The sequence below is a fragment of the Cajanus cajan genome, chromosome 7, assembly GCF_000230855.2.
Source record: "Cajanus cajan strain Asha chromosome 7, NIPB_CcT2T_4, whole genome shotgun sequence".
NCBI classification, from domain to species: domain Eukaryota; kingdom Viridiplantae; phylum Streptophyta; class Magnoliopsida; order Fabales; family Fabaceae; genus Cajanus; species Cajanus cajan.
In genome coordinates this window covers 10,269,511-10,296,153 of record NC_138523.1, presented here as the reverse complement: position 1 = coordinate 10,296,153, position 26,643 = coordinate 10,269,511, and the positions used below count along the sequence as shown (strand labels likewise).

The following is a 26,643-nucleotide window of genomic DNA, read 5'->3' as shown; positions in this document are numbered from 1 at the left end:
GTTGGAATGCTATTCTTCTCGTAGAGATCAACAACCCATATGTAATATATATTGAATCCGTACTTTGGAAGAAGCGAGATTAATTGGGAGGTCATATATATACCGCATAGTATTTATTTTTTACTTTTATGAAAATTACATGCATGCAACGTATTTTTCATATTAAATATACAAATAAATCAATTCATATAGGATTCTAGTTTTTACTTTATTAGTAATTTCAAATTTAAGTTCTGAATACGTAAATATATTAAATATTTTTTAAAAAAAATGTTGCTCATAATGATCTATCTTACTTAGATAAGATATTCATGTAAAGAATACTCGAGTCTCTTAAAAGAAAGTGTTAAAAATATAGATTTTTTTTCAGTAATTTATGACGACTTTACTATACTTAAATGTTAAAGTACTAGTAATTGTTAAGTTAATAAAATACAATTAGCTTAAGTGATACTGATCTAGTACAAACTAATTAAACGAGTTTATTTTTTATTTAAAAAGTTGGCTGCAAATTAAGAACATTGTTACGTACAACGTGAAGTATTATCATGTATGCGCTTCAGTAATGAATCCGTGGTTGGGTTAACTTAGTTTACTGAATCACATTTGAAGAATAAGTTGAACCCTAACCGGATTCTGTCGTTGAATATTCAGCTTAACAGCAAGAAGCAGCGAAGAAGCATGGCATAAATAGTAGCTGGATGGCTCCTATATATAGATCTTAATTTCGATCCTTTTCACACTAGGTCCCATTATTATTGATATAGAATAAACCGTAACGAAAACGGTCGTATAAAAAAATAGGTAAAATAAATAAATGTAAAAAAGACATAGATAAAGAAGTAGTAATAATAATATATGACAGGGGTTTGGTGTTGATGTGTGCGTGTGTTGGTGTTGTATCTTCTATTCCACTGCTTGTGGCCAACTACTTCGTTTCTTGTCCACATGGTGACATCGCACCCAGCTACCAAGTAGTGTAGAGATAGTGAGATGGGAAGATGCCACGTGGCGCAATAGCAGCCGTTGATGCTGCCCCGTAATCGAACGCCTGTCATTATTTTTCCACCAACCCCCTCTTGTGCATCGTTGCCACCCTTTACGCCCACCTACCAAACACCAACGCTCGAGATTCGAAACGGCCCCAACACCCTCCATTATATAATGCCCCCTTCTCTCTCCCTCCACCCTCAGGAAATCAACTACACTCCATCACCCACGATTTCCTAACACCTCCACATTCCTTAACTTAAAGCTCCCACCTACCTTACCCTGTCTCCAACTACAACATGGCAGCTAATGGCCACGTTCAAGCTGCAGACACTTTCTGCTTAAGCAATGGCGCCGTCGCTGCGGCAGACCCCTTGAACTGGGCCTCTGCGGCCGAGGCCCTCAAGGGGAGCCACCTCGACGAGGTCAAGCGCATGGTGGCTGAGTTCCGCAAGCCGCTCGTCCGCCTCGGCGGAGAAACGCTCACCATCTCGCAGGTGGCGGCGATCGCTGCCCACGACCAGGGAGTCAAGGTCGAGCTCGCTGAGTCCGCCAGGGCCGGCGTTAAGGCCAGCAGCGACTGGGTCATGGACAGCATGAACAAGGGCACCGACAGCTACGGCGTCACCACCGGCTTCGGCGCCACCTCCCACCGTCGCACCAAACAAGGTGGTGCCTTGCAGAAGGAGCTAATTAGGTAACTCAATAAATAATTCACACTATACTATAACAGTATAACTTACTCCTACTCTTGTTGCACCTCATCAAACTTACGATATATTATTATTATTATTATTATTATTATTTTACGTATTTTGCTATAAATAAAAAAATAAAAAAAAAGGGTGTACGTGTACAAGGATAGATGATCTGATAAGTGATGACAACAATTAATGTACGAAGTTCCTGTAGATTTTTAACTTAAGAACTTGACTAAGATTATATGTGGACTGTGGAGTGCTTAATTTGTCTTTATTTGCTTCACATGGGATTTTTTGGTTCATCAACTCGTACCTGTATGTGGCATTCTATATTATTATTGTACGTGAACTGATGATGCACATGATCGATCATCAGTCCTTCTTTTCTTTTTGCTTTTACTGTTTCCATCTGAGTACGTAAAAAGGCTAGCTGTTACCTGTTTCTGACTACCCAAAATAACTATGTGATTAACTGATGTTCACTACCTAACCATGTTTTATCCAAATTGGTTGCTATTATTGTATGTTCTCATAGTTGAGGAAAGATGCAGAATTGCAGATAAGTTGGCTTACCTTATATAGAGGGAGCCATTTTTTATTTTTTTTTGGTTTTAAGATGTGATACACGTAGAAAAATTTATACAATAAAATGATTTTTTTTTAGTAATAATAAACATACAATACTTTATACAACTTTGTGTAATATATTTTTGTCACTATACCTTTTCGTTGTAATAAATGAAATTATAGAAATAGATAAAAAAATATATAAAAATAAAAAACAGTTGTACAATTTTACTGTGCACGTATTATTTATTTTGTCCTTTTCTCATATCATTTATTATATTTTTTAAAAAAAATCTCTTTATCTCTTATCGGTTGTTTGGACTAATAAAATTTAGTTTATTGTTGTATGTGTTTTTACTTTTTTTTTTTTCTCACAGTTACATTATTTTTTATTTTTGAAAAACGTGTTTTTACAATTTTTTTATTAAATCAAATGATATTTTTCTTTTTAGTCAAAGAAGATTTTAAGAAAAATTTGATACTTTAAATGACATAAAACTGTGATAGAATATTTATAAATTTGAAATACTTATATTTTTATGAATAAAAAATATTTTAAAATATTTTAAATATTTTTTTTACATTTAAATTATAATATTTAACATATGAGATCATATTTATTGGTTTAAGTATTTTATTGGTGGAAGGATATTTGGTGAAAAAAATAATAAAATATTGAAATAAAAAAATAATAATTAGCATAAAACGACATTAATTACAGTATTTGGTGAACATATAAATGTGTGTTTAATGGCTAGTTAGGTGGTGAAAAACAGTAGTTGCCATGAGAGAGAGTTGTCCACATGAAGCACGTCCACTACCTCTTGGATCTCGACTCGTGGTCCCCACTGAGTGGAAACAGTGGAGTGGCGAGTTAACTCACTATTAGTGTTGGCGTTTGCGAAATATTTAAACTCTAGCACGAGTTGTTCATTTGCACGTGACCCGGGGGTTGGTGAGACTTCACCCCATCGTGCATAGCCTTTCTACCTTTCTAAGTCCTAACACCCCATCTTTGACTCCGTAGTTGTCCACTTTTCTAATTTATTTTTCTTAGCTTAAAATATATTGACGACCTTTACCTAACTCCTCACCTAACTATATCATATTATTTTATTACTCTACTTAATGAGCAGTATTTTAAAAAAAAAAATGTTCATAATTCTTATTAATAATTAATTATTCTTCTTTAATTCAGGTTTTTGAATGCTGGAATATTTGGCAATGGTACAGAGTCCAACTGTACACTACCCCACACTGCAACAAGAGCAGCTATGCTAGTAAGGATCAACACACTTCTTCAAGGGTACTCAGGCATTAGGTTTGAAATCTTGGAGGCTATCACAAAGCTTCTTAACAACAACATTACCCCATGCTTGCCACTTAGGGGTACAATCACAGCTTCTGGTGATCTTGTTCCTTTGTCTTACATTGCCGGTTTGCTAACTGGTAGACCAAACTCCAAGGCTGTTGGACCCTCTGGGGAGATTCTGAATGCCAAGGAAGCCTTTGAAGTGGCCAACATTGGCTCTGAGTTCTTTGAGTTGCAACCTAAGGAAGGGCTTGCCCTTGTGAATGGCACTGCTGTTGGTTCTGGATTGGCTTCCATTGTACTCTTTGAAGCAAACGTCCTTGCTGTCTTGTCTGAAGTTATTTCAGCGGTGTTTGCTGAAGTCATGCAAGGGAAGCCTGAGTTCACTGACCATTTGACTCACAAGCTGAAGCACCACCCTGGACAGATTGAGGCTGCTGCTATCATGGAACACATTTTGGAAGGAAGCTCTTACATTAAAGCAGCTAAGAAGTTGCATGAGATAGATCCTTTGCAAAAGCCTAAACAAGACAGATATGCCCTTAGGACTTCACCACAATGGCTTGGTCCTCAAATCGAAGTGATCAGATTTTCCACCAAGTCAATTGAGAGAGAGATTAACTCGGTCAATGACAACCCTTTGATTGATGTGTCAAGGAACCAGGCCTTGCATGGTGGTAACTTCCAAGGAACTCCCATTGGTGTCTCCATGGACAACACCCGTTTGGCTCTTGCATCAATTGGCAAACTCATGTTTGCTCAATTCTCGGAGCTTGTCAATGACTACTACAACAATGGTTTGCCTTCAAATCTCACTGCCAGCAGAAACCCCAGCTTGGATTATGGTTTCAAGGGAGCAGAAATTGCCATGGCATCTTACTGTTCTGAACTCCAATACTTGGCAAACCCGGTAACTAGCCATGTCCAAAGTGCTGAGCAACACAACCAAGATGTGAACTCTCTGGGGTTGATTTCATCTAGAAAAACACACGAAGCCATTGAGATCCTCAAGCTTATGTCTTCCACTTTCCTCATTGCACTTTGCCAAGCCATAGACTTGAGGCATTTGGAGGAGAATTTGAAGAACACTGTGAAGAATGTTGTGAGCCAAGTGGCCAAGAGGACTCTCACCACAGGTGTGAATGGAGAGCTTCACCCTTCAAGGTTTTGCGAGAAGGACTTGCTGAAAGTTGTTGACAGGGAGTACACATTTGCCTACATCGATGATCCCTGCAGTGGCACATACCCTTTGATGCAAAAGCTAAGGCAAGTGCTTGTGGACTATGCATTGGCCAACGGGGAGAGCGAGAAAAACACCAACACTTCAATCTTCCAAAAGATTACAACATTTGAGGAGGAGTTGAAGGCCCTCTTGCCTAAGGAGGTGGAAGGTGCGAGGGTTGCATATGAGAATGGCCAGTGTGCAATTCCCAACAAGATCAAGGAGTGTAGGTCTTACCCATTGTACAAGTTTGTGAGAGAGGAGTTGGGGACAGCGTTGCTAACTGGAGAAAGGGTTATCTCACCGGGTGAGGAGTGTGACAAACTGTTCACTGCCATGTGCCAAGGGAAAATCATTGATCCTATGTTGGAATGCCTTGGAGAGTGGAATGGTGCTCCTCTTCCTATCTGTTAGTTCATGTTCTGTTTCTTTGAGGAGTGGTTTCTTTCTATATATATTTGTGTTGATAAGCATTTGGTTTGTCTATAAGGCTATGGCAAATCAATCCACATACAAGTCTCAGTTTTCCTTGATGCCAAGGATCTTGTAATTCATATTGTAATAGAATTCCATTTGTTTGCCGTAGCTTTGGGTGAAAATATTAATACATGGCCTTCGTCTTCCATGTCAAGGATGTTTTCATACTCTTGAATAATACAACTTTCTTTCAAAAGAGGTTTTACATTTTTGTAATTACAGTTTCCCCAGATAACTAGAAATCCTCAAATTCCTTTTTGTTTTGAGTTAAAGATTATAAAGAACTACCTAATTTTCAAACGATTAGCTGTGATAAACAAGGAAAGTAGTTGTTTAATAAATACTAATAGAATTAAATTGGGGTACGGTATTGATGAATGGTTGACATGTTAGAGCCTTGATCCATATACACTGTATATGGTCCCTAAATTTTTTGGGATTATTGTAGAAGTTCCTGGAAGTTATATCAATGAGTAGCCTTTTAGGACTAGATACTGATCAACTTGATTCACTTGAAAAAACTCATTAGCTTGAGAAAGAAAGTAATACACAAATACGGTATTTAGCTTAATAGGTAACAGCTCTGCATTTAATTTTTAAGTCTGCAGAGGAATCAGCCTTATAGTCCTAAAAGGTAACAAAAATAGAGGGCAATAAAATCTTGGGCAAGATCACATTAGCACCGAAAGGAAATGGTGAATACGAACCAGCGTGTCTTAACGTCGTCCATGTCTCAGGCGTCATTTTTCATACTTGCAGAAAAATTTATAGTTATACTGTAGTATCACCAGTACAATCACTTATATTTAATTCAGTTGATCACCTGTATACTGTAAAGTATTTTTATATGGCAACCAATTATATCTCTTAATTATATCATGTCAATGTTAAAAGTAAATGTGTTTCAATGATATGACATAATTAAGAGATATAATTAGTTGTTAGTGTAAAATTTTTTTACACTGACAGTATATAAGTAATTAATTATATTTAATTAGTTTAGTTGAACCAAACTCAAATGTGTTAAATAAAATATAAGATAGAGTTAATCATCTATATATTGTTAGTGTAAAGTTCTTTTTACACTGATAACTAATTATATTTTTTAATTGTGTCATGTCACTGTTAAAAGTAAATATTTTTATAGTGACATGACACAATTAAAAGATACAATTGATTATCAGTGTAAAAAAACTTTACATCAACAGTATATAAGTGATTAACTCTAAGATATTGAGACAAGTCTTAGTAAATAAAAATAAATATATAATTAAAAATTCAACTAAAAATAATTAATCAAATTTTTTTATAAAAATTTATCGCTAGTCGATATTTCACACAAAAATTGGAAGTAACAGAAAGTTAGCATGATCACATGATATTTAGCTTGGTTTTTGTTTAGTAAACTTTTATTTTTCTTTATTTATTCACTAAATACTCTTTTTTAGAAAGTATCTTAATTGATGTATTCAACAAATTTTTAATTTTGTACCCAATGCATACAATATTAAAGATGAGACGAAAAATTATAATTTAAAAATTGAAATTAAGGGTGAAAAAATAGAATTTAAAAAAAATGTTTATAAGTATCTTAATTGCTATAGAAGAAAGAATCAGAAAAGAAAAAAGTATAAAGGAATAAAAGAAACAAATGAAAAGTGATTAAAAATAGTAAAAAAATGAGGAAGGATGGAAAAGCTAATTTTTTTTTAAATAAATTAAAAAGATTATTATTATTAAATAGAGATGGAGTATCTATTAAAAATAAGAGGCGTATATTTGCCTTCCAACAAATATATGCACTGAGGTCTGGCCATGTTCATCATTATTTGTATTATAATCCAAATTTAGTGAATCGATCCATTTTGACATATTTTTTTTTAAATCTGTGCCGGGATAAGAAAAAAAGTCAATGCCTAAAACTTCTGACAAGAATAAAAGGATAGTATTTAATGAATTGTTTTAAATAAATGGATGGAAAAAGAAATAATTCTGTTAGTTAAAAACTGTGACACGCTTTCTATTGTCCTTTTCTCTTATCAAAGATCAGTATTAAAAAAAATAAATGACACGTGTCACGGTCAATTGGACCAAACCTATTGCGCCTGCCACGTTAGAAATAGAATCTTCAAACTTTTTCGAACAACATCGCGTTGAAGAGAATTGTCCATTGTAATTATTTTGATCCGTTCATGAAAAGGATAGTAATATTTTTTTTTGTTAATAAAAGGATAGTGTTCCTAGGATACACACGGGTCTGGTATGAGATCTAGGTCTTTTGGTTTCTTTTTTAGTAGTCTGAAGTGAGAGGAGATATATGTAATGACATTCTAACGTTTAAGTAAGTGTTCGATTTATTAAATAGTAGTTAAAAGTTAATTACGTATTTTGTTAGGAGTCTATTTATAGTGATTGTTATTGGACCACGATTAGAAAATGGGTCTCGGAGGATTAAGGGTTGAGCCAGTATATTAGGTAAATTAATATCTTCTTAATTGTCTTGGCATAACTCCGTAGCTTGGCCGAGCACACCGATATGTTAGGCTCGGGTAAGAGGTAGTCGGTGTTCTCAGTAGGGTCGATCAGTTTGATCGGGTCGGGTATTTGGCCTCGTCGGCTACCATCCGGTATAGATAATAATAAATGATGAAAGTTAAGTTATATATTTTTCTTTATTTTATTTTAAAATTTATTTTAATTTTTAAAAAAAAATTAAATTAATTTAGTTCTTTTAAATCATTGCTAGTTGTTTTATATTGTGAAATATAATTTCGATTTTTTTTTTGCGTAAAAATGAGTCTTCTTAGCAACTAAAAAATTAAAATCTAATATCAATTTTTTTTGTTGAGCGTGAGATTTCTTTTTTATGCAATTTTTATTATATTTATAAACTTTTTTAGTTCAAAGATTTAAATTTTATATATATTTTATAAATAGATGAATTTAATGAAACAAATTTTATGTATTAAATTATTAAAAAAATAAAATCGTGTTTTAAAATTTAAAATGATCACATATTGGGAGGACTAAATTGATTTTTATTTAAAATATAACTGAAATTTTAAAAGATAAAGGAAAAAATAAATATTATAAATAAGATAAAATAAATTTAGCCAATAATAAATAATCTATAATCTAGTTGTGATGTATAATCTTGTTTTCAGTTTTCTAAAATGTGTATGAATGCTCATGTTAGCCGTTTTATTACATTAAATATTCATTTTAATCATAAAAATTAATTTTATCTCTTTTATTCTAAAAAATAATAATCTCTTTTATTATTGTTTCTCCTTCAAATATATCTCTTTTATCTTTCTTTAAAAAATAAAATAAAATAAAAAACAAAAAAAAACTCATGTCCTTTAATTACTTATATAGAAGACGCATGCTAGCGTGGGAAAATATCATGTATCTCTCTCCCCATGTGAAAACTTTTAAGATCGTTAAAGATTTTTAAATTCAAAGCCTTAGTATTTTTTCTATTGCTTTTTTTTTTTCCTCTCCATTATTCTCGATATACCCTTCTTCTCGGTCACTTGTTCCCTTAGATACCATAACTTCTTAAATTCTACACAACTTAAAGCACAACATTCAAAATTACAAATAGACCAGGTCATTTTGGCATAACTAAGTAACTATCAAAAATGAAATGAGCCTAAGAATTGGTTTTGAGGCTTTCAAGTAGGTTTATTAATCTAATAATTGAAATAATAAATAATGTATTACAAAATAATATGATATAAATATAATAATGAAAAGGTATCAAATAATTCTAAGAAAAATTCTTGATAAAATTATTTTACTCAATATTAAATTTAAACAATCATACAAAATTCTTAATTATAAATTAAATTTATAATTTTTTTAAAAATTTTGAGAATCATATAATTCTTTGTTATATAGATTTAAGCCAATGTATAAAAAGTTTTTATAATTATCCGTCAATTTAAATCAATGAAATAAAATATTAAATAACTTTCAAAATTTTAAAAAATTGTAGACTTCATATATTTATTAAAAAAAATTAATTAAATGATTTGATCTTTAAAATTTAACATATACAGTAAGTTATTGAGTAGAATAACTTTATTAAGAGTTATTTAATTTCTTTTCATTATTATTATATTATATTATTTTATAGTATATTATAAATTAACAATAGTTTAAATTATTTCAATTATTAGCTTAATAAATTTACTATAAACCTACAAGTTAGCTTGAACCATGCTTATTTGATTTATTGTTGATTTATTGAGCTTAATGAGATAAAGCAAATGACTTGATTTTATTCAAGTCATTTTTTTAAAATTTGACTTAATTTTATTTATAGGTCAATTTCATTTAATTTAATAAATTTAGTGAGATAAATCAAAATAACTTAATTTTATTTAAGTCATTTTTTAAAAATCCTACTAAACTTTATTTTCAAGTTAATCGAATTCACTATTGAATCGAATACAAATTAACACTCTAATTAAATCTATCTCTAAATTGATTGAGTCCACTTTAAAAACATTGATAAATCCTAACAAATACATCCACATATTAAAGAAGAAAAGAGAAAACCTTTCTCAGTTTCGTACGGTAGAGTTCTATTGTACAATTTTAATAATAAAATGCTTACAAAAATAAGGTTTAAATATGCTTATAAACATATACATGTGCACATTTAAGTTTTTACTTTAGTTCATTTTTTTTTTGTTTTTTTGTTTTTTAAAATTTAAAATTACTGTTTTTAATTTTTATTATTATTTGATCTTTGTTGACAACTTATATATTTATCATAAAATTAAGTAATTATTTCAAGCGACACTCATAGTTATATAATATTTCTAAAAATATTTATAAATTTTTCAGCTTATTTATCTATTTTAAAATAAATATTTAGATAAAAATAATAACTTTAAATTTTAATAATGAAAATAAATTTTTTTTAATAAATATTAAAAACCAAAATTTATTCATTTTCTACCAACCAAAAATAATCATTCAAAGTATATTAGTTTTTCTTTTTTTATTACACATCAGTTATCCTCTACACATTTTTTTTATCTATTAATTTTACCATTTCAATTTCCTTTGATTGATGATTTTTATTTATTTATAAATATAGCTTATATAATATTTTAAAATTGATAAGTAAAAATTAATTGACATCACATGTAAGTTTAAGAGAAAGAGATTATACAACCACACGATCTCCTACTTTCCTTTCGTATTGAGTATTCACCCTATTCTTTCTGACTTTGAATACTCCTATTTTCTATTTTGTATTAAATACAAAACAACACATTCCGGTTCCCACTTGTAATAATACTTTAGCTTCTGCGTTGCGTTGCGTTGCGTTTGCGTTTGCGTTTGCGTTTGCGTTGTGCGCGGTCAAGTATGGCTTTTCAGCTCCTGAGACAAACCCTCGGAAGGCGCTCCCTGGCAAACCCTAGGGCCTTCTCCTCCGCCTCCACTCCGATCCGCGCCACTCTCTTCCCCGGCGACGGCATCGGTCCTGAGATCGCTGATTCCGTCAAACAGGTCCCATTCCATCTCGTTAATCGTTCCAGATTTCTCAATCAATTGCTTTCAATTCTGACGCCTTCGTTTTTTTTTTTTTATTTTTTTTATTTCGTGTTTCTGATTTCTGTTTTCACGTCATACTTCATCTAGAAAAGTGAATAATTGTTTTAGAATTTCTCCACCGAACCTTAAATTACCTCATATTAGAAAAACACAGCTAAATATGTTATTGTCCGAAAGTTTTATAAAATCTGAATTATTGTTCGAGGGAAATTCTCTTTCCCTTTAAATTATTTTTCAATGTTTATTTTATAAAACGTCGGGAGAGCCTTTTTTTTTAATCATTTGTGAAATGCTTCGGTTTTCTAATTCTAGTAGTTGTCGACGTGCGACTGCAAGTAGGTTCAATTTTAAAGATAAAACTTTTGCTTTCGTTTTGAAAAAAATAATGAAATCAAATTGAGACTATGGTTTGGTGGATAATTGCTGTAAGTATATAATTATCCTTGGTTTTATGTTTTTAACATGTGAATGTACACTGTCTTGAACTACAGTTTCCTTCAGATTGTGTGGTTTCTCGATATCAATAGAAAGGGGCAGTAAATATGACATTGTTACTGAGATGGTGCTGTAAGGGGACTTGCTGTGGCTACTGATTATAGTGTCAATGGCTTGTGTGATGTGTGTGAGTCGTTTGACATGTATAAGGTTGTCTATCAATATTGAAAGATAAAAAACTTGAAAATGAATATGGACTGTTTGTCAATGACAAACTTTTTACATGTTTAATGCGACATTTTTTCTGTTTCTAGTGATATATTTAATATGACTTGCTTCTTCATTGAAGTTAAAAGATCCTTTATTGATATGCTCAAGTTTCATATTTCTGGTGATTTGGTTTTATATATTTTCCAGTAATTTAAGTTGTACATGAAATAGCTCTTCTGTAATATACTATGAAGCGGAGACATTGGCACATCATTAAAGATTTAATAAGGAATAAGATTCATAATTCATAATACTGTAGATTTTAATATTTACAACTTCTTGATACAAGTCATGTGTGTAAGCCCTTCTCTAAAGACATGGAGCATCATATGTGTGAATGCTTCCCATCTCTTGATTTCTGCTATTTTCTTTGTATTAAGGGTATAGGTTTTCTTTACTTTTCTCACTTTTACAGGGCAGTGCAATCTGTTATGTGCTCTGATCCTTCCATCTTGTTTGCTACTGAGAGTGATCTCTGATCAACATTTTGCTATACTTTTTCTTATTCATCTTGCTATTTTTGTTTCTTGCTATGTAGATTTTTATATACATTGAAATTGTTTTATTTGGTTGAATTAAATTAATGCTCTGTCAGTTATTACTGTTGCAATATTTAGATATTCCAAGCAGCTGATGTGCCAATAGAATGGGAAGAGCACTATGTAGGAACTGAAATTGATCCAAGAACGCAGAGCTTTCTGACATGGGAAAGTTTAGAGTCAGTAAGGCGAAATGGAGTTGGCTTGAAAGGGCCAATGGCCACCCCCATTGGAAAAGGGCATCGATCATTGAACCTTACTCTGAGAAAAGAACTTAATTTGTATGCCAATGTTCGACCATGCTACAGTCTTCCAGGCTACAAAACTCGATATGATAATGTCAATCTAATTACAATCCGTGAAAATACGGAAGGCGAGTACAGTGGACTTGAACATCAGGTAAATTTCACAATAATTGATGTTACATTCTATCTTCCAATTTCTGATCAACATAATTTGCTTAGCATTTTTGGGTTTCAGGTTGTGAGAGGTGTAGTAGAAAGTCTCAAAATCATTACACGTCAAGCAAGTTTAAGGGTAGCTGAGTATGCTTTTCACTATGCCAAGGCTCATGGAAGAGAGAGGGTTTCTGCCATACACAAAGCCAATATTATGCAAAAGACAGATGGTCTCTTCCTCAAGGTCTGCCAACACATACAAATGCTTTTAACTATTTGGTTTCAAATTTTATTCATGAATTCTATTATTAACAGATTATTGTGAATTCTTTGTAGTGTTGCCGCGAGGTTGCAGAGAAATATCCTGAGATAACTTATGAGGAAGTTGTCATTGACAATTGCTGCATGATGGTAATATTGATGAACTAGATGATCAATAAAATCGCATTTGGAAATACTTATTAATAGGAAATTAATGACACTAGTTAATTTTCTGACCATCCACAGCTTGTGAAGAATCCTGCACTTTTCGATGTATTAGTGATGCCTAACCTTTATGGTGATATTATTAGTGACCTTTGTGCTGGCTTGGTTGGGGGATTGGGCTTAACACCAAGGTATTTTTTGTATTTTATTCAAAGAAATGTAGAACTCACAATTATATCATCTGAGAAAATGTTGTTTTTTTTTTGCAGCTGCAACATTGGTGAGGGAGGTATTGCACTTGCTGAGGCTGTACATGGTTCAGCACCTGACATTGCTGGAAAGGTGAGCTGTGAAAATACTCATTCTACCTTATATTATCTGTCCTTATCCTTTTTGTGCCCTGTTTTCAAGGAATGTGAAAATTTGCAAGAGCTTGTTTCATACTTGTGATCAATCCTTTGTAAGGGCATTGGATAAAACTAATGGTGCAAGATTTTGTCACCATCCTAATTCAGGGTGGAAATGGGTAAAGCTGATAGGCTTTTGCCTGAATAAACATTTGCCTGTTTGCATAATGTTAGCCTGAGACTAACTTATTACCTATGTTAGTTAGGCTTCATTTTTGGGATCGGTGTAGCTTGAAAGCCTATTTAGAGGCTTGGGCTATTAGAAAGCATTCAACTGAGCCAAAAACTTACTCTTCTATATTTTTCATAATTCAAATTGGTATAGCCTTTGATTAAATTATTATAATTTGTATAAAATTAAAATGATATATTAATTTGTTGCAAATTGTGTATTATGTATATCTAATATAAATAAAGATAAGGGTTATAATAACACTGATGTAACTTTTATTAAATATTACAACGCTCAATAACTTTATATTAAATGTGAATTTTATAAATCTAACCGTTAGATAAAAAATTCTTTACTCTTAGATCATATATGCAAAATTTTATATTAATAAAAAATGATTTGATGCTTCATTCTTATAAAACAAAATTAACATAATATATACATTTCAAAATATACTAAAATATGAATACTTTGATTACTTTCAAGTTATTGTTCAATTTTAACAAAATTTTTCATAAACATATAAAGTGATATAAACTTTCAATCTAACGGTTGAATTTACAAAATTCACATTTAATATAAAGTTATTGAGTGGTGTAATATTTAGTAAAAGTCACACTGGTGTTATTATAACCCTCCTCATAAATAAATAAGTCATATTGTTAGGCTAGAATCAGATATACACTTTACAAATCTTAAGCTTTAGCTCACTGCTCAAATATGTTTTTTAAGAAGCCTAAGAGCAGGTTTGAATGACTTTTAAGAGCTTCTCTACTGGAAAATATTCTTGATTTTCAATATAAAAAAAAAGTTCTCAAAAGTCCTTCTAGATTGTATCCAAATTGACTCTTAAGCCTTGTTTGCTAAATAGTTAGTAGTCTAAGTGAAGGTAAGCTGAAAATAGGTGGCGGCACTGGTTATAGTCTCCTTATTGCCTGACTTATTCTCGTCTCTTATCCTAATCAGAGTTGTTAATGGATTAATATTGATAACACTTCTACATAATTATTGTGTCTACTCTCAGTTAGTAGTCTTTATTTTCTGTTTAAAGTCCAACATCTATGAACAGTTTTAGTTACACATAATATGGGGATTCTGAAGCCTAAACTTGTATAAATTCTGCGCTAAACAAAAATATTGAGAAGGTAAAAAGTGTTCCTAAAATATGAAGCTGATGAAACATGTGGAAGAAAATTACCAAAATTGATTTGACAAAATCTTAGAGGTATTAGTTGCATTTTCTGATTTATGGTATTGGATACTGCTGATTTATGGTGTTGAATACTGCTGGTTTGACTAGGAAATCAGCTTCGGTTGTGTATTTTGCTTAAAAATTTGATCATTAGTAGGTGTAGGTCGCTGGGATATGTAGCGTTGTTTCTCTCTGTAATAATCCTCTAGCAGTTTTTTCTTTCCCAGAAGTAGAAATTCTGGTTTGTGTTGTTACTCAGATGGCATATGCACTATGAAACTGGTCTAGCCTCTAGAGTCATAAGGCTAGTTTTTAGCTCAGGTGATTAACGGAGGGGTACTATATTTCAGGCAGAAAAATGTTTTTGTTTTACCTGATTAAATGCACCCTTGAACAATTGTTGCTCTGTCTAAAGTTGGTGTTGTGGGAAACTGGGAACAAGTGGTCTGTGTCTAAGAAGTCTAGTAGGACTACATCACACTGTTGCATGTGGGGTTTGGCCTGGTTAATCCAGTAGTTTTATTACACAAAGAAGATTCACATTTGTGCTATCTCACAACTGTTGGCCAGGCACATCTGATGCTCTTTTATTGATATCTGATGACATGTTACCAACTCTCCTAAGACATTCATCAACGAGAAATCATAGGATTAGGTTTTGGCACATGAATATGGGTTGGTGCATTTGTCTAGATGATACATCTTTGGTCAGAGCTTCATCAGGGGTAGGTGTGGTTGTCTGGTTCTGATGCTGTTATTATGATACATGGAGATTTCCTCAATTATGTTGTTGTTACTAATATGATACAATAGGACATAGGTGGAATGGTTTTTATTAGCTCGGTTTTGGTGATGTTATATGAAGAGATGTCCAATTATAACTACAGCATTGTATATGGAGCTTTATTCACATCAATGCTAATGTGAGTTGTGTTAGTCCAATTAGTTAAAATTAGTGGGAGGCCAGTTGCTTGGTTGGATTGGACTTTATCATGATCATTTTATTCTTTTCTTTTCTTTATGGGATGGGTAGGAGCTGATAGCAATGCAGGGTTGCATTTTTGAGGGGTGCGTTCATGGTGTTTGCTAAAGGGTCTATTGTTGGCACATTGTTCTTATGTAATGCGTGGCAGCCATTCACTTGCACTCTTGTTCTGGTATCTCAGTTGTTCCCTTTTATTAATAATATTCTTTGCTTACCAAAAAAAAAAAAAGAAAGTTGTAATTGTAATAAGTGACGTTGTGGTCCAATTAATTAAACACTTAATAATTTTCACTTACCAAAAATAGTCCTTTCAAAAAAGCTAGCTACCAATTTGAGTTTCCCCTTAGAATTTTTTTTTTCCCTATGATATATATGTTCTCTTTTCCTTTTGACACTGATCTTATATTAGAGCTATATTTGAAGAGGGTTTGGCGCAACAGTAATGTTGTTGCATTGTGACTTGGTTATGAGTTCTAATAGAAGAATCATCGTGTCTCATAGGAGTAAGGTTGCATACATCTAACCCTCAGCAATGGGTGGCAAACTGGCAACCCAGGTCACCTCTTTTTGTAATTATAGATATACTATTATTGCTTAACCATTTTTCCTGTGTTTATGTAGAATTTGGCAAATCCAACTGCTTTACTGCTGAGTGGTGTTGCAATGTTGCGCCATTTGAATCTCCATGACAAAGCTGAACTGATTCAGAAAGCCATACTCAACACAATTGCAGAAGGGAAGCACCGAACTGCTGATCTCGGTGGAAGTTCAAAGACAACCGAGTTTACTCAAGCAATTATTGATCATCTTTAAATTTTGGTTTGGAGTCGGCAAGTAAGTCTTGCTTATGATTTTGATTCAGTCAGCTTCCGTTTTATTTTCCCAATTAATTTAAGAGTGGGATTACCTCTGCTTAAAGGAAAACTCATCTAAGTGTGTGACATTTTATAACCAAAGACAAGGAATGGGCAAGCATTCAAATATTCGCTGCCCATAGCAGTCTTGTGGCATTGAGAATGACCCCTTCACAGTGCACATTGATTGATAACCTTCGGTAGTCCGTTTTAGAATTCTTTGTCAATAATATAGCGGTAAATAAAAACACCAGATGATGTTTCATTTGTTCATCTTTACCATCTTTCCGACTTTGTGCAGGATGTTGTTTCCTCATATTTTATCTTAAATCTTGTTTAAAAGTATGACTTTTTTGTTCTCGTTCCTCCTTAATGGCGTGTTTAGGGGAGGTTATCTAGTAAGGAATTAAGAAGAAAAAGAGATTATTAAGGAATTAAAAAGAAGTGTTTGGAGAGAATTTGAGTAAGTTTTAAAGCATATTATGGGACATTCGTGTGAATTTAATTTCATTTTTTAATGGATGAATTTGTGTAAATTTTTTTTACAAATATTTACAATACTATCTTACACTATGTCTAAATGTATATTTGAAAAAAATTAATGAGGGGGTAAAAATGTAATTGTCTGGATATTTGTTTTTTATAAAAAATTTCACTAAATAAAATAAAATTTTAAAATATTAATTTTTGAATATTTTTAATTTAATTTAATTTATCAAATAATTATAAATCTTATTTTATTTTATTTATTTATTATTAAATCAATTCTCACATGTATTTTCATTCTGTTTAATTTCTCCTCTTAGAAACAAAGCTTAAGAAAATCAAGTGACGTGGAATTTCCATTCAACCCTGTTATGGCTGTATTTTGTACCTTAAGTCTACAATACTATTCGTATTTGAAATGCTTTGGATAGTAAGCATGCCAAAGTTTACGATATTTGTAATTGTGCCGCAGCAACGTAATTGTCCTACACAGGATAACGGCAGTATTAGCCATACATCTATACTTATTGTAAAAGAATATCACTTAGTAACTATACTTTAGTTTCAAATTTTATTACATTTTTATCACCTAAATGCATGCTATATACTTTATAATATTTTTTAAAACTACTTATTCTTCACAATAAAATAAAATATTATTTCAAATCTTAATAATTTCTTTTATATAACTTTTTATTGAAAGCTCTTAAATAAATGTAGAGATACAAAGTGTTTTATTTTTTTTCCTACTAGTGGTTGATATTGATAATGTTTGAATTTGACGACTAAGTTTTGTAACTTTCAACATAACATTGTGTTTGATAAAGAGAGAAAAAGTGGAAGCAAGAGAAGAGAAAAGAAGAGAAGTGTAGAGAAAAAGATTAAAAAAATAGAAATAGTTGTGTGATAAAGAAGAAATAAATTTAAAAAAATGAAGTAGAAGTTTATTTTATTTTATAAATGATAAATACAAAAATATTTTCTTGTTATTATATTTATTTATTATTTATTATTATTATTATTATAGGAAGTTTAATTTTTTATAAGTGATTTTGCTAAAGATAATAAACAAAAAGTGAAAATTTTCACACTTTTTTTCCCATTTTAAGTTTTATACAATAAGACTCACATTAAAATATTCATGCTTCTCAATTCTCCTCTTTTTTCTCACTCTGTTTTTCAATTTTATTTTACTTCTCCACACTTCCTTCAATCCCCCCCCCCCCCTCCCCTCCTCTTATTTCCCACACACTTTCTTTCCCATTTTAAGTTTTATACAATAAGACTCACATTAAAATATTCACACTTCTCAATTCTCCTCTCTTTTCTCACTCTATTTTTCAATTATTATTTTTTTTTTTTACTTCTCCACACTTTTTTTTTCCCATTTTACATAAGTTTTATCCAATAAGTCTGTCATTAAAATATTTACACTTCTCAATTCTCCTCTCTTTTCTCCCTATTTTTCATTTTTTTTTACATCTCCACCCTTCCTCCAATCCCTCCCTTCTCTTCTACTTCTCAATTTTTTTGAGGTATCAAATTATGTGGGAACAACATGCACTGGTATGTCTTCATAGAACTTGCATTGTTATCTCATATAACCTAATTGATTTTTTTTCAAATCAATTGATAAATTCTGATTATATATCGAATTTATTGTGTGTTAACTTGTTAAAATAAAATAATAATAATGACAATAAAATAAATTTATTTTTAATGTATTAAAAATGAATTAATATAAAATTTTATAAATACAATTTATGTGAAAGTTTTAATTTAAAAGCTAGTTCTCATATAAAATTATCTAATTAAAAAATAAGTTTAAAGATATTTTTAGTTCACGTAATGTACTACTTTTTTTTTTAGTCCTTATAACTTTTTTAAATGGTCCTTGAAAATTTTCACTTTTATTTTAGTCCTTTTTACTTTTTTTAGTCCTTATAATATTTTTTTTATTATTTTTATCCTTATAATATGTGAATAATTTCATTTTAGTCCTTACCAACTTTGTTTTAAAAGAAACTAATTTTAAAAAATTTAAATGCTAGAGACTAAAATGAAAAAAATAAATATATTATAAAGACAAATAAAATAACAAGGATGAAAAAGAATAAAAAAGAATATTATGCCATAACACTAGTCACTATTTTGAAAGTAAATTTTTGGTGAATCGTTGGTACAATCCAAAATCCTATTTGCTCAAAGTTTAAATTTTCGGTAGACTTTTGGTACAATCCAAAATCCTATTTGCTCAAAATTTACACATTATTATGTCTGAACTCATGCACTCCAGAACCATAAGTAATAGTCACAAAGTCCTAAAAATTAAGAAAATTAATTCAACGAATCCTTAATTGTAATTCAACTTAAGCACCATAAATAATTTTTATGAATATTAAAATGCATAGCATTGAACCCTGCAACGTCTCTCAAAATTTCCAATTTAAAAAACAAGTTAGACAAGGTTCAACACTCAAATTCTCAAAAATAGCTACAGTCCTAAAATTAATTGAGTTATTAGACTATCACAAATTGTTAACAAATTAACATATAAGAAAGATTCTTAACTTGTTAATTGACCAAATAAATCAAGTAAATTTATGAAACTTAGTAACTTTTTTGAACTTCCAGCATATAACATATATTTTCACATTATTGCATGCTCTATTTTGTCTCATTTAAAGTTTTGTAAAGTGAATAACATAAATATACACTATATCAATATTAATAACAAGAGAATTCTAAAAGAGTTAATTCATATTTGATTTTTATCCATAATTAAATGAAAATTATTTAATATGCAATTTTATTAATTCAAATTAACGAATAATTAAAAAAGCATTTTCATACGTTGAGTTGAGTTAATTAAACGAAGTACATATAATTGAATTTTTTTTAAAAATATATAATTAAAAAATTTTAATTTAATAATTAAATTATTAAAATTTAATATAAAATATAAATTATTAAATAGAATAAGTCTTTGACTGAAATAGGTAAATCTCATATATATATATATAGAAGATGTCTCAAATAAAAATACTTACTAATAAGATAACTTTTAAATTAAAAATAAATAATTTAGATTAAAAAATTATAATATCATTATTATTATAATTCTTTATGTTGAATCGTTGATCAATACCTCCACCAAACTGCAGCGACCTCACGATGGTGGATTTGTCAAATGATGGACTTGTGGGCTTTGGCCTCAGCCTTCTGTTTAATACAAATATCAAACGTAAAAGACATCCAAAGATGACAGAGAATGTTGCTGGCCAAGCATTTTCCCGCTTTTTCGCCCAAACAAATATAAAAAAATTACACAAAATAAATTTAAAAAATAAAACTAATCATCAAAGTAAGTAATTTTTAACAGGTAGGCGTACACGTGGCATAGAAAACGCAGGAGGTAGGGCGAATTTCAAATGACGCCTCCCCCAAATGCATTCAATGGTTGACGTGGCGTCGAAATACAAAGAGCAGGGGGTGACACATTTTGCAATTGTCGCCTCCCCCCAAGCGCCTTCTTCAAGTGGCAAAAGATGGCGCCTCCTGTTAGGAAAAGAAGCCTTCAAACAGCGAAAGCGCACACACAAAAATAGAAAAACAAAAACAAACTCAGAAATTAACGTGGTTCGGCACCTCTTGCCTACATCCACAAACAACTCATTTTATTTCTCCACTTACAATTTTTACAAGGACAAAATTGCAAACCCCCTCATTCACAAGTTTTCTGGAAAAACTTGGAAACCTTCATACACAAGTTTTCTGGCGAAACTTGGAAACCCTCTCATGACACACAACTACCCAAGTCCCCAATACACCCATTGGAACCAATGTTGTTGTGGTGAGTAGACTCAAAACCCTAAACCCTAAACACTTTGAGCACAACACAAACTACCCTATGTGGGACTTTGGAGGACACCCACACACTTTGGGCACAACATATCCTCCCTTCATCCAAAGTCTCTGTTAGTACCAGGAAATGAATTCGGAGACACTCAAAATACAGAGGCGCTCGAAGTCTAAATTGATTGGAAAATGGCAAAGGAGGTCTCAGAAATGAAGAGAATCAGAGGATATTCGAAGACACCTTTCATGAAGTTCTCGAAATCATGACACCAGGAAGGATGCTATTCAGGAGGACTCAGCCTAGCAACCCCTCAAGGTACAAGCAAAAATCAGGAAACATTCAAGTATAGTTTTCGTTGGTTACTCGAAATCCCAAGAATCCGGACATACACGAATACACTTCGTAACCTCTCAGAATGAAGAACTTAATGGAGACTCGATCTAAGAGTGGTCGAAGTAGCATGGGATAAGTGTCAAAGGCTGCAGAACGGTTTAGGGAAGTTAGTGAGCAGTTCCATGAATCATCCAAAGACGTGCCCGGGAATAAGCCACGATGTGGAAGTTTAGAACGGTTATGCATTTCCGGGGCACGTCAGAAATAACTTACCTGAATCTTTGTCTATTTGTCTATAAATTAAACGAGCCTTGCTCGTAGTAGGGGTCAGAAATCTAATTCCCACAATTCTCACACGCACTCCTCGCCGACGCACAAGGCACAACGTGCATACGAGACAACTTTGGGTACGATTTCTCGACCACTTTTCTTTTCCTTTTTTAGGAGTAGCGTAGCATAGCGTAGCATAGCATAATCTAGTCTAGTGTAGTGTAGTCACTCTGAACATGTTTCATTATCCTTACGAATTGTAATTCTGTTACCATTTAATGAAGGATATGATTTCTGCAGTCAATATACATGTCATCTGTTCGATTCACGTTAATTATTATATGCATGAAATTGATTGTACAATTAGCATAGATCTTCTGATGTGCTAAACAAGCATAGATCTCCTAAAGTGCTAAAACTGGCATAGATCTTCTGACGTGCTCGAAATAGTGAGCATAGATCTTCTGATGTGCCAAACCAGCATAGATCTTATGAAGTGCTCGAAACACTGAGCATAGATCTTCTGACGTGCTGAAACAACACCCTAAATTAACTCTATTCGCTGCTTGTACGATTTTATTTTCTTTCGCTGAAAGTCTTCGATTCTATCATGTCACGAACACCACAAATTGAAACGTGAACTCGTGCTAGTTCGAACAAAAAGAACCTACGAACGAAATCCCCCACAAACAAATTGGCACGCCCGGTGGGACCCGTTTGGTGAGCTTAATCGAACTAAGTGAACTAGTTTTGTGTGTGTTTAATTTTTATGAGACTTAGAAGTGGTAGAACTATGTCTACATCCAGTAGAAGAGATGCGCTTAATGAAGAATAGGGTAATGGAGAAAATCGGAATACAAATCAAGAAAATGTGTCAAATGAGACCAGGGGGCAATGTCTCCACCTCCTGTAAATATTCCGAACTCCGCGGGATTTATGAATGCGACACAAGAAATGGTGAACGCTACCCGCGAATACCCATGGGGGATGCCTCCGAATTGGAGAAGTACCCAGCCCATGAGCGTAGAAATGCCAATACCATATTCTGGGCACAATCCTCAAATGCAAATATCATCATATGGGTATAATGCAGCCCCAAATGGGATGGGCTTTATCATGCACGATCCTCACTAGCATGTTGGCACAAGCCAAGAAGGGTCGTTGGTTCAACAAAGTAATTATATACCCACGGGTATAAGCAATGAAGCCATGATAGCCCTTCGGCAACAAATGGATCATAGTAACCACGATATGGTAAATTTGTTGTCTACAAAAATGCACAACATACTCACACCCCTATACGAGCTGATGGGCAAAATAGGAGATAAAATTAATGATAATCGGCTCTCGAGAGATACGAGTGTAAATCTGAACGGCCTCGAAAATCCAACCTTCAATGAGACGAATATTCGAGAGATTAGGAATCGTATCAATCTCAATCAAGGGGGACCTCTGAGAAATGTCGAGGAAAATTTAGATCATATAGTCGAGAGGGTACTGAATAGGCACGGATTTGAAACGGGGCGAAAAGAGCACCCATACTTTGTATCTGCCTTTCCTGACTATATTACCCAATCTGAGCTACCTAGGGGGATGAAAGTCCCAAAATTCTCGAAATTTTCAGGAGAGTTAGGTGAATCCACCGTAGAACACATAGCGAGATATCTAGTCGAGTGTGGAGACCTAGTGGGTAATGAGTATTTGAAAATGAAATATTTTCCAAGTTCACTAACCAAACATGCTTTTACGTAGTTTACGACTTTGCCACCTAATTCGATTATTACTTGGGCACAATTAGAAAGGAGTTTCCACGAAAACTTTTTTCGAGAGGAAACCAAGGTGAGCATAGTTGATTTGATGAATATAAAGAGGCAACATCACGAGACACTGGACGAATATTTGAATAGATTTAGACAATTAAAGTCTCGATGTTACACGAATATTCCAGAGCATGAGTTGGTAAAAATCGCAGCCACTGGGTTGGATTTTTCGATTCGAAAGAAACTTGTAAATGAACAATTGAGAGACATGGCTCAACTGGGTGAGAAAGTGAGACGAATTGAACAAATTCGAGCAGAGAAAGAAAGGTTGAGAAAATTTGACAACTTTGTTCGAAAAGAAAAAGTGGCATATTTAGACAATATGGACATTAACGATGATAATTTCGAATGTCTAAATGAAGAAATGGAAGTGAACGTAGCTGAATTGCAACCTGGGCCAACCTATAAATGCCAATTATTAAAACCCGAGGAAAATAATATAGAGGCCGAATCGAATAGAAAATACAGCTTCGACATAACGAAAGCTGATAAAATATTCGACATCTTACTGAAAGATAAGCAAATTATACTTCCGGAAAATCATAAAATCCCTCCTTTTGAAAAAAGAAAAGGGAAAATATTTTGTAAGTATCGCAACATGTATGGTCACTGGACTAACAATTGTGTATGTTTCAGGGACATGATCGAGAAAACGATTACTGAGGGTCGCTTGGCTTTCGAGGAGAAAGAAATGAAAGTTGATACTGATCCATTCGCTGCACAAGCAGGATATGTGGAACCTCTCCCTAGGGGGATCAATGTGCTTGAAATCAATATGGTTGACATGGTTGTGAACGAAGAGGAAGTTTTCGAACCTATTACGGATGAAAAACTAGAAGAGCTCTTAGATGAGTTCGTGAAAGAATAAGAACCCATTTATCCGAAAGAGGGGGACAGTTTGCTTGATTTCCTTTCGAAGAAGAAATATGATGATCGAGAAGTTATGCTTTGCCCGAGATGTAGCGCTGTGTTCGATAGATCAGCGGCTAAGGCTTTCGAGGAATCTGAAATTATGAAGAATTATAAAGCTGAGAAGGCTTGAGGAAAGTCGAAAATGAACACTGGCATAGTGATGCGTCAAGTTCACATGCCACAAGGCAATGCTCCTATGGCTCCCATCGAAAAGATGGAGATGTACAACTCCTCCCGAGTTGGTAATACATACCTGCCAAATGCGCATGTTTCCATTGGGAAGTGGACTTCTCCACAAAGGCCCAATGTTAGAATGGGTCGAGGAAAGCAAATTGTGAACTACTCGAAAAACCCATTTTCTAGAGGCCCCCGATTCAGGTCAAACATGCAAGGAGGTTCTGGAAGAGGAATTAAATATCCTTTTAATGGCCTTACCAAGACTCAATGGAGAAGGCAACAGAGAATGAGAAAGACAACTTTCGAGGGACACAAAGGTAATCAATTTTTGATTCCTGTACCTTACGAAAGTGGGGTATCTAAGAAATTCGCAGAGGATGAGGAAGATTTGATCACGGACTGTTTTGAAAGTGGTTTCGAGGACTCTCTCGAAGATATTTGCGGAGTGGTATCAATCTTACCTTCCGAATATGCTGAAGTAATGGAATCTGTGAATGAACAGGATGACATAGACCGTGAAGATTTCTTCGGTGACCCCAACTATGAGTCAAAAATAGTATGGGTAAATCAAATATCTTGAGTCATTCCAAAGTTTAATTCAGCAGTGTTCGATTCACCTACCCCAGAAATGAAGGACCATCTGAAACCTTTATTGTTGACCCTCATGATCGAAGGAGTTGAAGTCAACAAAGTCCTAGTGGATGGAGGTGCTGCTATAAATATACTCCCACAGACGTTGCTGAAACGTTTTGGAAAGACTTTGGCAGATCTGAAACCTCACAATTTCCTTATTTCTGATTATGCGGGAAAATCGTCTCAACCAGAAGGGATGATATTATTGAATGTGCAAATTGGTAGTGTGAGAAGAATCACCATGTTTATTGTCACTCCCTCGAAAGCTAACTTTAATGTGCTGTTAGGAATAGAATGGATCCACGGAATGGGAACAGTACCTTCGACAGTACACCAGAAAATATTTTTCTGGAATGATGACGAACAGTTGGAAGTATTGGATGCAGATCAGAAAGAGTATGAGACGGGAATGTATTTCGCGGATCAACAAATTACTGCATTCGCGAGAACTAAGCCTTTCGATGCCACAGATCCAGATGTCTTGGAGGCTGAGGAGGGTGTTAAGAAGACTTTCTGTTGGGATGTTCGAAGAGGATTTTTTATCCACAGAGCCGAAATTGAATCGACTCAAGTGCGAGAATGATGAGACAAGATCCTTGTTCGAGCTTCTTAGCTCTAATTTCGGCCTACATGGCCGAGAGAACGGCCAGGGAGGCCGAGGAAAGTAGTGAAGTTGAAATAACCAAAAAGAGGTAATTGAAACAGCTGCGAAAGAATCGCCCAGAGTGAGATTCGAGGATGAGCAGAAATGGGATTCGGAAGGAATCGAAGAAAGACTTGATTGTGTCTTTGACGATGCTCCTCTAGGATTCGAGAAAATGGAAAATGATGGGTTTAAAGTGGAATCTCAGGATCCTCTCGAGGAAGTCAATCTGGGTACAATCGAAAATAGGAGAATCACCTATGTTAGCAAACTAGCGGAGAAGAGTGTTAAAGAGCAAATTGTGCAGGTCCTGCACGAATATAAAGATTGCTTCGCCTGGGACTATGAAGAAATGCCTGGTTTGGATCGAAATTTGGTAGAACATAGGTTGCCTATGATGTTGGGAAAGAAACCAGTGAAACAAAACCCACGAAGGTTTGCTCCGCAGGTGATAAAAAAAACAAAGAAGAGATCGAGAGGCTACTGAAGGCCAAATTCATTCGTACTTCGAGGTACGCTGATTGGGTATCAAACATTGTGCCTGTTATAAAAAATAATGGAAAAATGAGGGTATGTATTGATTTTCGGGATTTGAATGCAGCCACGCCTAAGGATGCATATCCCATGCCTATTGCGGAAAAAATGATTGATGTCGTCGCAGGTAATGAAATTTTAAGTTTACTAGATGGATATTCTGGGTACAACCAGATTTATATTGCTAAAAATGATGTGTCGAAAACTGTCTTTAGGTGCCCAGGTGCCTTGGGAACTTACGAATGGGTAGTAATGCCTTTTGGCTTGAAAAATGCTGGGGCAACATATCAAAGAGCAATGAACTTAATTTTCCATGACTTGATAAAAAAATTCATGCAGGTTTATATTGATCACATAGTGATTGAATCAAAACGAAAAGTAGATCACATACAACACCTGAAATTGTCTTTCGAGAGAATGAGGAAACATGGGCTGAAAATGAATCCATTGAAATG

General features: G+C 33.3%; 2 protein-coding genes across 2 annotated transcripts; both read left to right on the top strand.

The window, feature by feature from the left end:
* Positions 1-1,181: 1,181 nt before the first annotated feature.
* LOC109799986 (phenylalanine ammonia-lyase class 2) lies at positions 1,182-5,465 on the top strand. Its single transcript, XM_020360662.3, has 2 exons — positions 1,182-1,687; positions 3,457-5,465. The coding sequence occupies exons 1-2, from the start codon at positions 1,290-1,292 to the stop codon at positions 5,204-5,206; spliced, it is 2,148 nt and encodes a 715-aa protein (XP_020216251.1). The 5' UTR covers positions 1,182-1,289; the 3' UTR covers positions 5,207-5,465.
* Positions 5,466-10,527: 5,062 nt separating this feature from the next.
* On the top strand, positions 10,528-16,794 carry IDH-V (isocitrate dehydrogenase V). Its single transcript, XM_020361580.3, has 7 exons — positions 10,528-10,798; positions 12,166-12,486; positions 12,568-12,729; positions 12,822-12,896; positions 12,993-13,102; positions 13,181-13,253; positions 16,289-16,794. Exons 1-7 carry the CDS (start codon positions 10,655-10,657, stop codon positions 16,478-16,480), a joined length of 1,077 nt encoding a protein of 358 aa, XP_020217169.1. The 5' UTR covers positions 10,528-10,654; the 3' UTR covers positions 16,481-16,794.
* The last annotated feature ends 9,849 nt before the right edge of the window (positions 16,795-26,643 follow it).

Coding starts and splice junctions, on each gene's coding strand:
- LOC109799986 (XM_020360662.3), top strand. CDS start 1,290: ATGGCAGCTAATGGCCACGTTCAAGCTGCAGACACTTTCTGCTTAAGC. Junction 1,688..3,456: donor TTGCAGAAGGAGCTAATTAG/GTAACTCAATAA, acceptor TCTTTAATTCAG/GTTTTTGAATGCTGGAATAT.
- IDH-V (XM_020361580.3), top strand. CDS start 10,655: ATGGCTTTTCAGCTCCTGAGACAAACCCTCGGAAGGCGCTCCCTGGCA. Junction 10,799..12,165: donor TCGCTGATTCCGTCAAACAG/GTCCCATTCCAT, acceptor TGCAATATTTAG/ATATTCCAAGCAGCTGATGT. Junction 13,254..16,288: donor CACCTGACATTGCTGGAAAG/GTGAGCTGTGAA, acceptor GTGTTTATGTAG/AATTTGGCAAATCCAACTGC.